The sequence below is a fragment of the Haliotis rubra genome, unplaced genomic scaffold, assembly GCF_003918875.1.
Source record: "Haliotis rubra isolate DU_JTF1 unplaced genomic scaffold, ASM391887v1 Scf925, whole genome shotgun sequence".
In the NCBI taxonomy this organism is placed as follows: Eukaryota; Metazoa; Mollusca; class Gastropoda; order Lepetellida; family Haliotidae; genus Haliotis; species Haliotis rubra.
Window position 1 is genome coordinate 158,786 of NW_025767663.1, and position 14,746 is coordinate 173,531.

A 14,746-nucleotide genomic window follows, 5' to 3' on the forward strand; every position below is an offset into this window, starting at 1 on the left:
CATTGTGAAGGAAGTGTTTGCTAGTTCATTATGAAGATTGTTGAGTTGTGTCAGACCTTCATATGATGAGGGATGGATTTCATCGTGTATATGCTTAGTCCAGAGTCTCTGTTCCTCCTTGCAGGTTTGCCATGAAGGACTCTGAAGAGAACATTGTGTTTGAGGAGAACCAGGACCCGTCTATTGAGAGCCCACTCATCAAGGGCGGGCTGCTCATCAAACTGGTGGAGCGACTCACCTATCACATGTACGCAGACCCCAAGTTTGTGCGAACATTCCTTACCACCTACCGGTCAATCTGTAGTCCAAATGAACTGCTTGACCTTCTTACAGAACGGTATCCTTTTCTCAAGTTTCAGTGTGGATTTCTTGGAGTCTCCGAGTTGGTTTCTCACAAATGTTGAAATGTGTGCGGGTGGTCTAACTTAACTCTGGGTTTTACCTTGATTCACAAACATGGGGGTCCCAGGGGCTGATATGTCCTGATAGTTTCTTGGAGTCTGGAATGAATCATTGATCATGTGAACTGATGTGTGAAATGATGCACGCTACTGCTCTGAAAGAAACAACGAAACACCTAGCATAGTCATAGATGTGTTTTGGGTACAGTGAATAATATTGTGCGTCCCTTTGCATCGCTTAAAACCCTGTTAACTGTTGGTTATCCTTTGATGAAGTACTGGTATTTCTTACTCCCAGGTAAGAAACAAATTTGTTATTTACAATAACAATTTGGACTACATAAAGGCTTGCATATAAAATTGGAAGTCTTGACAACATACAGTCTAGGTCAAATACTTTATGTACTCCTCAAACAAGTGTAAATTTGCACTGCTGCCAGAGCTGAAAGGTAACGGTTGTGAGACATCATTTTGGTGGAAGTTGTGGTATCTGAGAGGGTTAGATTGCTGGTTGAAGCTGTGGTGTCTGAGAGGGTTAGATTGCTGGTGGAAGCTGTGGTGTCTGAGGGGTTAGATTGCTGGTGGAAGCTGTGGTGTCTGAGAGGGTTAGATTGCTGACATTGTGTGATGGTAATTAGGTGCCTCACTCTGAGAGAGGGTTTGAATCTCAAAAGTACCAGAATCTGTACTTTACCAAGAAGGTGTAATCCCAACTGTGAGATTGATACCTAATTATATTTCAGTATTTGTTGGCACATTGACCCTGCATTGACATCTAAGAAGTGCATCATTTTGAGCTTTTCCTCCAATATTAACCGATATACCATTATACAGTACTCAAATACTTATATAATAAACCAGAGTTCAACCAAATATACTTGCTCATTACATATTGTTTGTAAATTCTGTAAGCTGATTGTTAAAAATAGCTGTAATATCTAGGTGTAAGATATAAAATCATGAGCACACACATATTCAACCTTAACCTTGTTCAAGATTTGATATACCTGAGTTCCCCAGTGATGACACAAAATCAGATGAAGTCGACAACAGCCTCCGTACCAGAGAGGACCTCAAACGCTTCCGCAAAGAATATGTGAAACCCGTGCAATTCCGGTAAGCTATCTCGCATTTTTATCACAATTATTTGTGACTTGAATCAAAGTGACTTCAGTAACTCTTCCTAGATGAGATCTGCATGCGAATAGCTGCAAAATTGCTGATGCGGCTTAAAGCCACATTCACTCACCCACCTGTGCCATTCAGTGGGCTATGATAAAGAGATGACAAAACTTCATGGATGATCAGTGTCTTTATTTTCACAATAGCGACATTTCGAGTGTAGCTTCTTATACCGTTTTCATACATATATAACCAACTTCTAGAATACCACTCAAACAATTCTGGCTACAAGTTATGGTAGTTCAATATTTACGTGGTCACTTAAAAACCTTTCGCTGTCCTCTGATGTGAAGTAGTGATGGGAATTCTAGCAGATATGAAAGACAACTAGAACTTGATTTTCAATGTATTAAAAAACTGTACAAAATCATAGGTTTTCTATGATTTTCAATATGATGATTATGATACTGTCACCAGTGATATATGTGTTGAATGCATCTCCAATACAGTCTGAACTTCATCAAGCATTATTAAGTCTTGAGGTTTGCATTCCGACCTTAGTAGCACCTTAAGTTTGAGTCAGCCTTGAAAAGCTCCCTAAGTGCAATAACATGCTGGGAAAGGCCTTAAATTATTCAATATTGTATGCTTGATATGATTTGTCAACAACTTAGCCAATTACATCGTTGACTAACTACGTTGATGCTAAATTTGGTAACTCCGGTGCCCTATGAACCATGTTCTGTTGTGTGTGTTCAGAGTGGTGAATGTGTTGCGACACTGGGTTGACCACCACTACTATGACTTCGAGCGGGATAGTAGCTTGCTGGATAAGCTGACGAAGTTCCTGCAGACTGTCAAGGGCAAGGCCATGAAGAAAATGGCTGACTCCATCATGAAGGTCATTCAGAGGAGGGTAAGTCCATCATGATCATCTGCCTTATGTAGTAGTTAATGGAAACTGTTACTGTGATCATTTATTGTGGGTTTAAAATAAAATGGCTGACTCCATCCTGAAGGTCTGACAGTGGAGGTTAGGTCAAGCATTTGTCTTTTATGGAAGTAAATAGAAACTGTTACTGTGATCATTTATTGTCTGTGGAAAACAATTCATGTTTTGATAGATAGTGTTTTTTGTTTCTTTACAGTGTGAAAGTACAAATCCTGGGAGAGAATTTACATATCAAAAACAGCCCCCTTCCATAGAATGGCATATTACGAGAAGAACAGAAGATTATGACCTTATGACAGTAAGTATTGTCAAATTGTTTGCAAAGTGGCACATAGTGCTTCTTATAGTCATGGACCGCCTCCGTGGTGTAGTGGTTAGAGCGTCCGCCTGGAGAGCGGAAGATCGTGGGTTCGATCCCCGACCGCGTCATACCAAAAGATGTTAAAATATGGTACTTGTTGGCCCCTGCCTGGCGTTCGGCATTAATGGGTACAACAAGGACTGGTCGGCTCAGAGTCAGCATAATGTGTCTGAGTGGGGTATTCATGCTTCACTGCGGCATGGTATCTCAGTGGGCTAGCACTATAAAACCAGCTTCAGTCTGGGCTAGTACAAGCAGCCGCACTTACACAGGATGTTAGCTATCTATCAACTACTGTTACCAATATATGTTACCTAATGGGGTGGAACCCGTGAAGATCCGGGTTATAATTGATCTCCAGTAACCCATGCTTGTCGTACGAGGTGACTGACGGGATCGGGTGGAACGTTCACTGTCTTGGTTGACATATGTCATCGTATCCCAACTGTGTAGATCGATGCTCATGCTGTTGATCACTGGATTGTCTGGTCCAGACTTGCTTATCTACAGACTGCTGCCATATAGCTGGAATATTGCTGAGTGCGGCGTAAAACTAAACTCACTCTCTCACTCACTCACCTAATGGTGTGAAAAAGGAATGAGTGAAACTTAGATATTTTCAGAGGTTTGTTTCTGCTTATATCAGTGCAGTTGAAGCTGTTTGATGTCACATTTCTGTAGATGGAAACAAAGCACTATGATATGAGCAATTGATGATGTGGCATATTGATACAGTTATGAACAAACAGTTTAGAATCTGTAGTTCCGTTACTTGCGTCAGGGACTGCCTCTGTGGTGTAGTGGTTAGAGCATCTGCCCAGAGGGCGGAAGGTCACGAGTTCAATCCCCAGCCGTGTCATACTAAAAGACGTTAAAATATGGTACTTGTTGGTCCCTGCCTGGCGTTCGGCATTAATGGGTACAACAAGGACTGGTCGGCTCGGAGTCTGAGTGGGGTATTCATAACTACCTGTTGCATGGTATCTCAGTGGGCTAGCACTATAGAACCAGCTTAAGTCTGGGCTAGTACAAGCAGCCACACATACAGTCGTCTTATGAGCGAAATATTCTCAAGTACAACGATAAACCCCATTTAACCTCACCTCACATGTGTCGGGTTTTGAGATTCTTCTCTAAATCTGTTTTGACCACCCATCATAATGTAGAAATATATAGAAATGTTTTTCAGTATTCTCTGTGAAGTCTTGTAACTCTTGTTTTATATTTACTTGTACCTCAGATTATGTATAAGGGAAAGAGGGGTAGCCTAGTGGTTGAAGCTTTCACTCGTCACGAAAGACCCAGGTTCGACTCCCTACATGGGTACAGTGTGTGAAGCCTATTTCTGGTGTCCCCCGCTGTGAAATTGCTCGAATATTGCTAAAAGCAGGATAAGACTATTGCTCCCTCCCTCACTCACTCACTCATATTATGTTTGTGTTCCCAGCTTCACTCACTCACTCACTCACTCATATTATGTTTGTGTTCCCAGCTTCACTCACTCACTCACTCACTCACTCACTCACTCACTCACTCACTCATGTTATGTTTGTGTTCCCAGCTTCACCCCATAGAGATCGCCAGGCAGGTGACGCTGCTGGAGTTTGACTTGTACCGAGCTGTGAAACCGTCAGAACTGGTTGGCAGTCCCTGGATCAAGAGGGACAAGATGAAGACATCACCCAACCTTCTGAAGATGATTCACTTCTCAACCATGGTAAATTCCTTGTATTCATATCAGTTGAATAGAATTGTGCATGAATAGCCATGATATGACTGGCTTGCTTTGTAAAGCAGCATTAACCCAAATCACTCCCTCAATCACTCAAGCCATGATATGACTGGCTTGCTTTGTAAAGCAGCATTAACCCAAATCACTCCCTCATTCACTCAACAGAATGTGCCACATATATTCCACATATATAAGGTTTGTTAAAAAAAAGAAGATTGAACAAGTGAATTTCATTTCATCTTTTAAATTGAGGGTGGGTTAGACTATTCATGTGAGGTGATCTAAGACAAGCTCTCTCACTTACTCTTGGGCAAGGCCTGCGAAGTTCCGGGTTAGAATTGATCTTCAGTAACCCATGCTTGTCGTAAGAGGTGACTAATGGGATGGGAGGGTCAGGCTCGCTGACTTGGTTTGACACATGTCAATGTGATCAATGCTCATGCTTTTGATCATTGAATTGTCTGGTACAGACTTGATTATTTCAGTTTGCCGCCATACTCGAATATTGCTGAGTCTGGCGTAAAACTAAACTCACTCACTCACTCTTTGGCAAAACTGATATATGGGTAAATTTATTTCCATCTTGTTGTTTAAATTGTGATTGCTTTGTTTTACAGTTCACATTCTGGCTAGAGAGATGTATTATAGAGGCTGAGAACCTGGAGGAGCGTGTGGCTATCGTGTCACGGATTCTCGAGATCATGCATGTCTTCCAGGAGCTCAACAACTTCAACGGTGTGCTCGAGGTCGTCAGTGCCCTCAACTCAGCACCTGTTTATCGACTAGAAAACACCTTCAAGGTATGTTTAGATAAGAGTTCTTTACTTAACTGATAGATTGTAGAACTGTATAAACTCAGTGTTAATAGTCATGTTTTGGGAGATTGCATGATGGGTATGTATGTTTGTTCCTGATCCTGTTAGTGACCTTTTATGAAATCATTGGTTGCTGAAGAATGGGTTAATGGGTTTAACCCGTGAAGAGTGAAGATGCGGGTTAGAATTGATCTTCAGTAACTCATGCTTGTAAGAGGCGGAGAAAGGGATCGGGTGGTCAGGCTCACTGACTTGGTTGACACATTTTATCGTATCCCAGTTGCGTAGTTCGATGCTCATGTTGTTGATCACTGGATTATCTGGTCCAGACCTCCGCCATATAGATGGAATATAGCTTAGTGCAGCGTACAACTAAACTCACCCACTCCACTCACTCATGGGTTTAAATGGGTATGACTTGTTTTTCTGCATATAAAGTAGGGAAACTGATCGATTGTAGATAGTACTAATTATGAGGTCTGAAGAAAGCCGGGTTTAGATTTAACATGAGGGTTTCATTCTGGTGTGATGTTGGTGCTACTAGTGCCTTGGTTGAATTCATTATTACAGCTGAATACAAGTGACTAACAGGACACTCAACTGCTTGTTTTGTAGGAGATTCCTAACAAGTACCTCCGGGCATATGATGAAGCCAATGAACTCAACTCTGATCATTTGCAGAAGTACAAAGTTAAACTCCGCTCAATAAACCCACCTTGTGTGCCATTCTTGGGTAAGTAGCATGTAGACTTGATTTGAAGCTGTAACTGCTATAAGACGTACGGTTAGCTGCGCTTTCAAAGTTTGTTATAACCATAGTTCACTATACCCATTTCATATGCTACAGTATGAGTTTATTTTTGTAAACAATCCTCGGATGCGTCATACCAAAAGAGGTTACAATATGGTACTTATTGTTCCCTGACCGGCGCTTGGCATTAATAGTTACAACTAGGACTGATCGGCTCGGAGTCAGTATTATATACGAGTGGGGTATTCATGCCTAACTGCGGCATGGTATCTCAGTGAGCTAGCACTATAAAACCAGCTGAAGTCTGGGCTAGGACAAGCAGCCACACATACACATGCATGCACATCTTCATATGAGCGAAATATTCTTAAGTACGACTTTAAACCCCATTTCACCTCACCTATTTTTGGAAATAGTTTGAATATATATATAAGTGTGTGTGCATTATAAACAGCTGTATGTACATGTTTAGTTTGAGGAATGTTGTTTTTTTCATTTACTGTTTATATTCATGAGGGCATATCTGATTTACTTACTGCCAGGTATGTACCTGACAAATATCCTGAAAACTGAAGAAGGAAACCCAGACTTCCTGCAAAACCGGCATCCAGGGCTGATTAACTTCAGCAAGAGACGAAAGGTGGCAGAGATAACAGGGGAGATTCAACAGTACCAGAACCAACCTTACTGTCTCTCTGCAGAGACCTCCATCAGGGTAGGGAAACACTGTCATACTGTCTACAGAGACCTCCATCAGGGTAGGGAAACACTGTCATACTGTCTACAGAGACGTCCATCAGGGTAGGGAAACACTGTCATACTGTCAACAGAGACGTCCATCAGGGTAGGGAAACACTGTCATACTGTCTACAGAGACCTCCATCAGGGTAGGGAAACACTGTCATACGGCCTACAGAGACGTCCATCAGGGTAGGGAAACACTGTCATACTGTCTACAGAGACATCCATCAGGGTAGGGAAACACTGTCATACTGTCTACAGAGACCTCCATCAGGGTAGGGAAACACTGTCATACGGCCTACAGAGACGTCCATCAGGGTAGGGAAACACTGTCATACTGTCTACAGAGACATCCATCAGGGTAGGGAAACACTGTCATACTGTCTACAGAGACCTCCATCAGGGTAGGGAAACACTGTCATACTGTCTACAGAGACGTCCATCAGGGTAGGGAAACACTGTCATACTGTCTACAGAGACGTCCATCAGGGTAGGGAAACACTGTCATACTGTCTACAGAGACGTCCATCAGGGTAGGGAAACACTGTCATACTGACCTACAGAGACGTCCATCAGGGTAGGGAAACACTGTCATACTGTCTACAGAGACCTCCATCAGGGTAGGGAAACACTGTCATACTGTCTACAGAGACCCCCATCAGGGTAGGGAAACACTGTCATACTGTCTACAGAGACGTCCATCAGGGTAGGGAAACACTGTCATACTGTCTACAGAGACCCCCATCAGGGTAGGGAAACACTGTCATACTGTCTACAGAGACGTCCATCAGGGTAGGGAAACACTGTCATACTGTCTACAGAGACCTCCATCAGGGTAGGGAAACACTGTCATACGGCCTACAGAGACCTCCATCAGGGTAGGGAAACACTGTCATACTGTCTACAGAGACGTCCATCAGGGTAGGGAAACACTGTCATACTGTCTACAGAGACGCCCATCAGGGTAGGGAAACACTGTCATACTGTCTACAGAGACCTCCATCAGGGTAGGGAAACACTGTCATACTGTCTACAGAGACCTCCATCAGGGTAGGGAAACACTGTCATACTGTCTACAGAGACGTCCATCAGGGTAGGGAAACACTGTCATACTGTCTACAGAGACGTCCATCAGGGTAGGGAAACACTGTCATACTGTCTACAGAGACGCCCATCAGGGTAGGGAAACACTGTCATACTGTCTACAGAGACGTCCATCAGGGTAGGGAAACACTGTCATACTGTCTACAGAGACGTCCATCAGGGTAGGGAAACACTGTCATACGGCCTACAGAGACCTCCATCAGGGTAGGGAAACACTGTCATACTGTCTACAGAGACGTCCATCAGGGTAGGGAAACACTGTCATACTGTCTACAGAGACCCCCATCAGGGTAGGGAAACACTGTCATACTGTCTACAGAGACGTCCATCAGGGTAGGGAAACACTGTCATACTGTCTACAGAGACCCCCATCAGGGTAGGGAAACACTGTCATACTGTCTACAGAGACGTCCATCAGGGTAGGGAAACACTGTCATACTGTCTACAGAGACCCCCATCAGGGTAGGGAAACACTGTCATACTGTCTACAGAGACCCCCATCAGGGTAGGGAAACATTGTCATACTGTCTACAGAGACCTCCATCAGGGTAGAGAAACACTGTCATACTGTCTACAGAGACCCCCATCAGGGTAGGGAAACACTGTCATACTGTCTACAGAGACCTCCATCAGGGTAGGGAAACACTGTCATACTGTCTACAGAGACCTACATCAGGGTAGGGAAACACTGTCATACTGTCTACAGAGACCCCCATCAGGGTAGGGAAACACTGTCATACTGTCTACAGAGACCCCCATCAGGGTAGGGAAACACTGTCATACTGTCTACAGAGACATCCATCAGGGTAGGGAAACACTGTCAAACTCTTGCTTGACAACGGTACAAGAATCTGTATCGAAATGTCGCACTCACGAAAATAAAGAAGTTGTTATCCATAAAACTTGTCATATATTGTACGTCTCAACTTCTAAAATGCCACTCAAACAAACTGTCAAACTGTCTACAGAGACGTCCATCAGGGTAGGGAAACACTGTCATACTGTCTGCAGAGACGTCCATCAGGGTAGGGAAACACTGTCATACTGTCTACAGAGACCTCTATCAGGGAAGGGAAACACTGTCATACGGCCGACAGAGACGTCCATTGGGGTAGGGAAACACTGTCATACTGTTTACAGAGACGTCCATCAGGGTAGGGAAATACTGTCTACAGAGACCTCTATCAGGGTAGGGAAACTGTCATACTGTGTACAGAGACCTCTATCAGGGTAGGGAAACACGGTCTACAGAGACCTCCATCAGGGTAGGGAAACTGTCATACTGTGTACAGAGACCTCCATCAGAGTAGGGAATTCCTGGTGTTTCTAGTGGGTTTGGATGGGAGAAAGTGAAATGTGTTGTGATACTTTCCATTTTTTTTCCAGGAATTTTTTGAGAACTTGAATCCTCTGGAAGGCATGTCTGAGAAAGACTTCAATGACATGTTGTATGCGAAGTCACTGGAGATAGAACCAAGAGGAGCCAAACAGGTGCCCAAGTTTGTAAGTATTTTTCCTTTTCTATTTCTTGTATTGCATTGTGGGACACCAGGTTCTATTCCTGGGTACAGTGTGTGAAACCTTTTCTTAGTGTCCCTGCCATGATTTTTGCTGGAACATTGCTAAAAGTGGTGTTTGAGGTGTTTGTAAGTTCAAGGTGTTTGAGGGGTGGTGGGGTAACCTAGTGGTGAAAGCGTTACTCGTCACGCTGAAGACCTGGATTCGATTCACCACTAGGGTACAATGAGTGAAACCCATGACTGGTGTCCGCTGCCGTGATATTGCTAAAAGCGGTGAAAGACCAAACTGACTCACTCATTCACTCAGGGAGTTTGCCATACGCCGAATGCTGACAGTTACAGATTAAGGGTGCCCCAAAGTCGAATACCATTGGAAAACATCTCAAGGATGTTAATTTGGAACACTGTCAAATATATTTGGTGATCCAAGCTGGACTGTGGAGTCTCTTCCAGACACTGTACTTGTCCTAAAGTAAATGTCAAACTATGGATGTTTTCAATGACACTATGCCACTGCTTACAGCCCAAGAAGTTTCTGGAGTACTCGTTAAAGTCCCCTGGTGTCAAACCCATGGCTAACCGACACAGCACATCAACCCGGAGTGTCTTCCCTATTGGCTTCCCTGCTCCAGTGAAGAGCCCAGAAGATACAGAGCCCAATGAGGCTGCTGCCACGCCCCCTCTCACCCCCTGCAGTCCCCTGACCCCACCGCACACTGCCACTGGGAGCAGCTTCAACAGTGTGTTTGATCATGGAATTGCCAGTAAGTACAGACAAAGTCGGAGATACAGTTAATGAAAGCGGGGTGGTATTGCTGTAGGATTCCGGATGAGAATATGAGTCCTTAAGGACATGTGCTTGTTTCTAAATACACAATGCCTTTCAGAAAGTGGTTGGTTGTAACATCCACCCAGCGGTGAAGGGGTACCTCGTAAGAATGGGAAAGCCACAATAACTTATAATAATAACATATATTTTGGATTACACTTTGTGTGTTGGTTATTAGATGCCTTTGACAGTATGGGTTCACATCCCCGATGGGACTCAAGCCAAAATAGAGTACTAGAATCTGTGGTTTACTGACAAGGTGTAATCACAAACTTGAAGATATACTCATGGAAACAAATAAGGGAACACATGAACACACAGTGTTCCTTTATTCTTTTCTAGGTTTCTTCACAAGGTATGTATTGCACTGTGTGAAATTCTGGAAATATATAAAGGAACACTTGTTCTTTCATGTGTTCCCTTATTCGTTTCTATGAGTATATGAGGCGGTGGGGTAGCCTAATGGTTAAAGCGTTCGCTCGTCACGCCGAAGACCCGGGTTCGATTCCCCACATGGGTACAATATGTGAAGCCCATTTCTGGTGTCCCCCACCGTGATATTGCTGGAATATTGCTAAAAGCGGCGTATATGAGTATATGTTGCACCTTTGCTGGTTGTAAGAGCTCACCAAATGGATACGGTGATCTCTCTTAGGAACTTAGTTGATTGAGAGTCATTGTACTCCCAACAGCATGTGTCATGGCTCACAATATCCAGCACTTGTTTGTTTGGTCCAGACTCCATTATTTACATTCCACGGTCACATAGCTGGAATTTTGCTGAGTGCAGCAAACAGACAATCTTTTTTCTCACTTGATATTACAGTGGTTTTTCTCTGTAGTTGTTCTTTCAGTTACAGGTGTACCAGGACATAGATTTTCGAAGCTCTCTTAGTGTTAAGATGGTCGTAAGTGCCATAGATTAACATTAACTTACCACTATCTTAGCTGTAAGAGAGCTTAGAAAATCTAGGCCCTGGTTTGTAAAAGTTTGTTTGTAGTTTAATTCAGTGGAACATAGTTAATCCAGACTGTACTTTCTAATTGAAATCATTTGGATTAAGAAATTTCTTGATTAACTTCAATTATACTTCGAGACTGAAAATTGATGAAAAACAATACCATTTGAGGGTGAAATTGACACTGATATCACTGGAACTGTTCACTTTAAATGGAGGAATATGTGCACAAATATGAGAAGTATGGACAATGATCATTTCATGGTACAATGCGAAATACAGTTGCTATGGGAACAATTTATAAATCTAAGAGTTTCTTTCCTATTTCAGATGCTGGGTTTTTGAGCATCAGCAGTACAAGTCTAGCAAGCTCCGTGTCTACTCCTGCTGCCATCCCTGAAGACGGCAACTACCCACTGCAACCACCTCCCCTCCCGCCCAGACGCAAACCCCGCAACTCGGTCACGGACCCGTGTGACCCACCTCCCCCAACCCCACGGCAGGACAGTGATAAACCCCCACCTGTGCCCCCTAGACGGGACTCCATGCGAGACTGTAATGTGAACAATACACTGCCCCGATCACTTAGCGTTTCCCATCCTCGCTCTGCTCACAGTGGACATATCGCCACTTTGCCTAGGCATAACTCCGACAGGGGCTATAACTTTTTGGACCTTAACGGTGAAGATAGAGACACTCCTGTACTGCCGCCTAAGACTTACAAATTTGTACATTCACGCAAACAAAGTAGCTAGGACTGACTAGATTGTGATACAAAGACTTGATTGAAATCAAACAGTGCGGCACTCAACAATCACCTTGCCCACTATACCTCCCTCTTTCACCGTAATAGTATCTTCCAGTATGACAATATGGAAGAGTCCATTCAGCAATATAGGGGAGTGGTGGGGATTTGTTGTTGATGTGTGCTGTCTAAACATATTGTAAAGACGACTTCTGTGAGGGACATCATTATTTTGCTGTGCCCTTCAAAGTGTGATTCATTATCTGCAGTGATTGAAGAGGATCTTCATGGAAGGAAAACTGTGAACAAATAACCCAAGCAGGCTTGGAAAATACTGATGAAAATGGTGATGCTTGAAATGTGATGCCAATAGCAAGAATGGTGATATAGTGACACCTGAATGTGAATATAACTACAGATATCATGATTAGCTTGTGTGACAAGACTAACCCACTGTCTTGGACAAGCTGTTGTTGTTATTGAATAACCTACAGTCAGGATTGCTTCCTACAAATGCCCATATTGCTCACGTACTATGGCAATGCTCACAACAGCCTGGATGGTTGAGAACCTCTAATCTTTAGTAAGATTTGGCTTGACTCATAGTGCCAGTGTGTGAAAGGATCTCTTTATTGTCAGTTCTCATGAACAAATCAATCCTTTTGAATAAAATTTCTTTTGAGTTGCAAAGCAGGACCAACCAAGGTTACCAGTGCTTCTAGCTATGACCATTAAAGGGTGCTGATTATTTATTTTCACAAATGGAAATCGCATTCCGGATGATCCTACTTTTTTGATCCTACTATGAGCACCTGACCCTGCACTGTGGGATGAAGCCGACTACAAGATGAAGTGATGAGGTTGTTGAGAGCATTATCTGTGAGACAAGGTGACTAGAGACTTGAGCGGAGCTGTGTGCATTCCTTCCCATACACAACTAGTTCTCTGACGCCCCTCCCAGCTGCCTCCTCCCTGTGTGGCTCGGGGACTGGGGTGCTTCTGTTTATGCCGGTTCTGTGTATGTCTTTACAGTAACTGTCACAGTACCCTAGTGTGTGTATCTGCCTGCTTCTGTCTGTCCTTTCCTCCACCTGTGCCAAACTTGATGTGGATATTTTCATCTCAGGTTTATAAGCAGAATATGTTCTGAATTTCAGGATATAACCTTCCTTAAGATTTTTTCAGTACTTTGGTACATTATTGTAATGAAAGTTCGCTGTCTGAAAATTTTGTAACGGAGAGGTTTTACTCTAAGATATGATCTGTCGTAAACTTACCTCCTTAGATAAAATGGAAATTTACATTGCCTTAGGAAGAGTTATAAACAATTGGTAGATTTGTAAATCAAAGCATCTGACCCATTTGGATGTCTCTGATATCTTACATATACTTTAACTTAAGCTAATGTTGGATTGTCAGTACGAACAAAACACCTTAGGAGGAAGAAGCGCACAATGTTTCTCTAATGTTTTGTTGTCCAGACCAGATATTTCCTGAGTATGTAACAATTAGTTATCTCATCTGAAGGTATGGTTTGTACACAATATCATGGATTGAGTTAAACAGCAGGGTAATCAATAGCTTCCATTAATGTATTGAGTAACCATTTACAGAGATGCCAACCTCTATGATTTTATCATAGTCGCGACGAATTTTAGCCTCAAACTATGCCAGTACTATTGCGCTAGAAATTCTATGAAATCTGAAAAACATTCATTACAATTCAGATATATAGACAAAAACATAGTTTCATTAATTAAATACTTTTTCCGGCTTCTCTTACCTTCCATTCATCATTGCAAGTAACAAACAATTTCACTAAAAGTATGTTTATCAGAAATCTGAAGCTGATATCAATACCTTTGCGACTGTATACTAAACAGCTTCACTATGGTGTCATATTATCTTGCTCAGAATCCATCATGATTTTAAGTATTTAGTGGACTACAAATTATGATCCTTGTAAATACTATTTGCAACACTTTGGGGTTGGCATCTCTGTATTTCGTTGCTTGTTGAAGAAGTTAAGGATCTTGAATGACCAGGCATTGTGACAATGAATACTGTGTATAATTATGATTTGGCCAAACATTTATGACTTAACTTTACTACCAAACTGCTGAATATAACATTTTTTTTTTTGTGGGTTATGAATATATACATTATCTGTAGGAATCATGAAATTGATCAGATTTAAAGAATTCTGAATGAGCCATTACCATTATTTTAAATTACAAATGCTACGAATATTCTTGGAATACAGCCAATCATTGTTGGCCAAATTGATGAGTGCAATGTTTGTAAATAATTTATGGTAACACTGATTGTGATACCATATTGCCTTCCTCTGAAAATCAATTGAAGTTCACAGTTCAATCATATACATTGTATATTCACTTTGGAAGACAGGGCTGAAAATATCCACTACAAGCAGGACTTGTAAGAAAGGCATACGGCCTTTGACTGTTACCCCATGTTGAAATAGTGCTATTCCTGAGGTCTGTGTTGTGTTAATGTTGATATATTGTGTTCAAGGCCGACTCCAGATGTATCCATTCTTTCCTGTCCCTGCCTGCTTGCCGACTGCCGATTACCTGGCCTACAATTTCACAGTATCGCAACATAGGACAAATTGATAATGTACAGTTCAAGCCTCATTCTGTAGTAATAATTTTTTAACCAAATGGGAAAAAGAATAAATCAAGTATGAAGCA

The 14,746-nt window shown here is 42.4% G+C and overlaps 1 protein-coding gene across 1 annotated transcript in view; it reads left to right on the forward strand.

The window, feature by feature from the left end:
• Window positions 1-12,728, forward strand: part of LOC124264458 (son of sevenless homolog 1-like) — a 36,116-nt gene extending 23,388 nt beyond the window's left edge. Inside the window, exons 13-23 of the mRNA XM_046699200.1 lie at window positions 125-337; window positions 1,398-1,517; window positions 2,283-2,439; window positions 2,672-2,773; window positions 4,398-4,553; window positions 5,186-5,368; window positions 5,999-6,116; window positions 6,677-6,849; window positions 9,366-9,482; window positions 10,023-10,263; window positions 11,618-12,728. Of these exons, the coding sequence (XP_046555156.1) occupies window positions 125-337; window positions 1,398-1,517; window positions 2,283-2,439; window positions 2,672-2,773; window positions 4,398-4,553; window positions 5,186-5,368; window positions 5,999-6,116; window positions 6,677-6,849; window positions 9,366-9,482; window positions 10,023-10,263; window positions 11,618-12,042 (2,005 nt within the window). The 3' untranslated portion in view covers window positions 12,043-12,728. The remainder of the gene's footprint in view (window positions 1-124; window positions 338-1,397; window positions 1,518-2,282; window positions 2,440-2,671; window positions 2,774-4,397; window positions 4,554-5,185; window positions 5,369-5,998; window positions 6,117-6,676; window positions 6,850-9,365; window positions 9,483-10,022; window positions 10,264-11,617) is intronic.
• The last annotated feature ends 2,018 nt before the right edge of the window (window positions 12,729-14,746 follow it).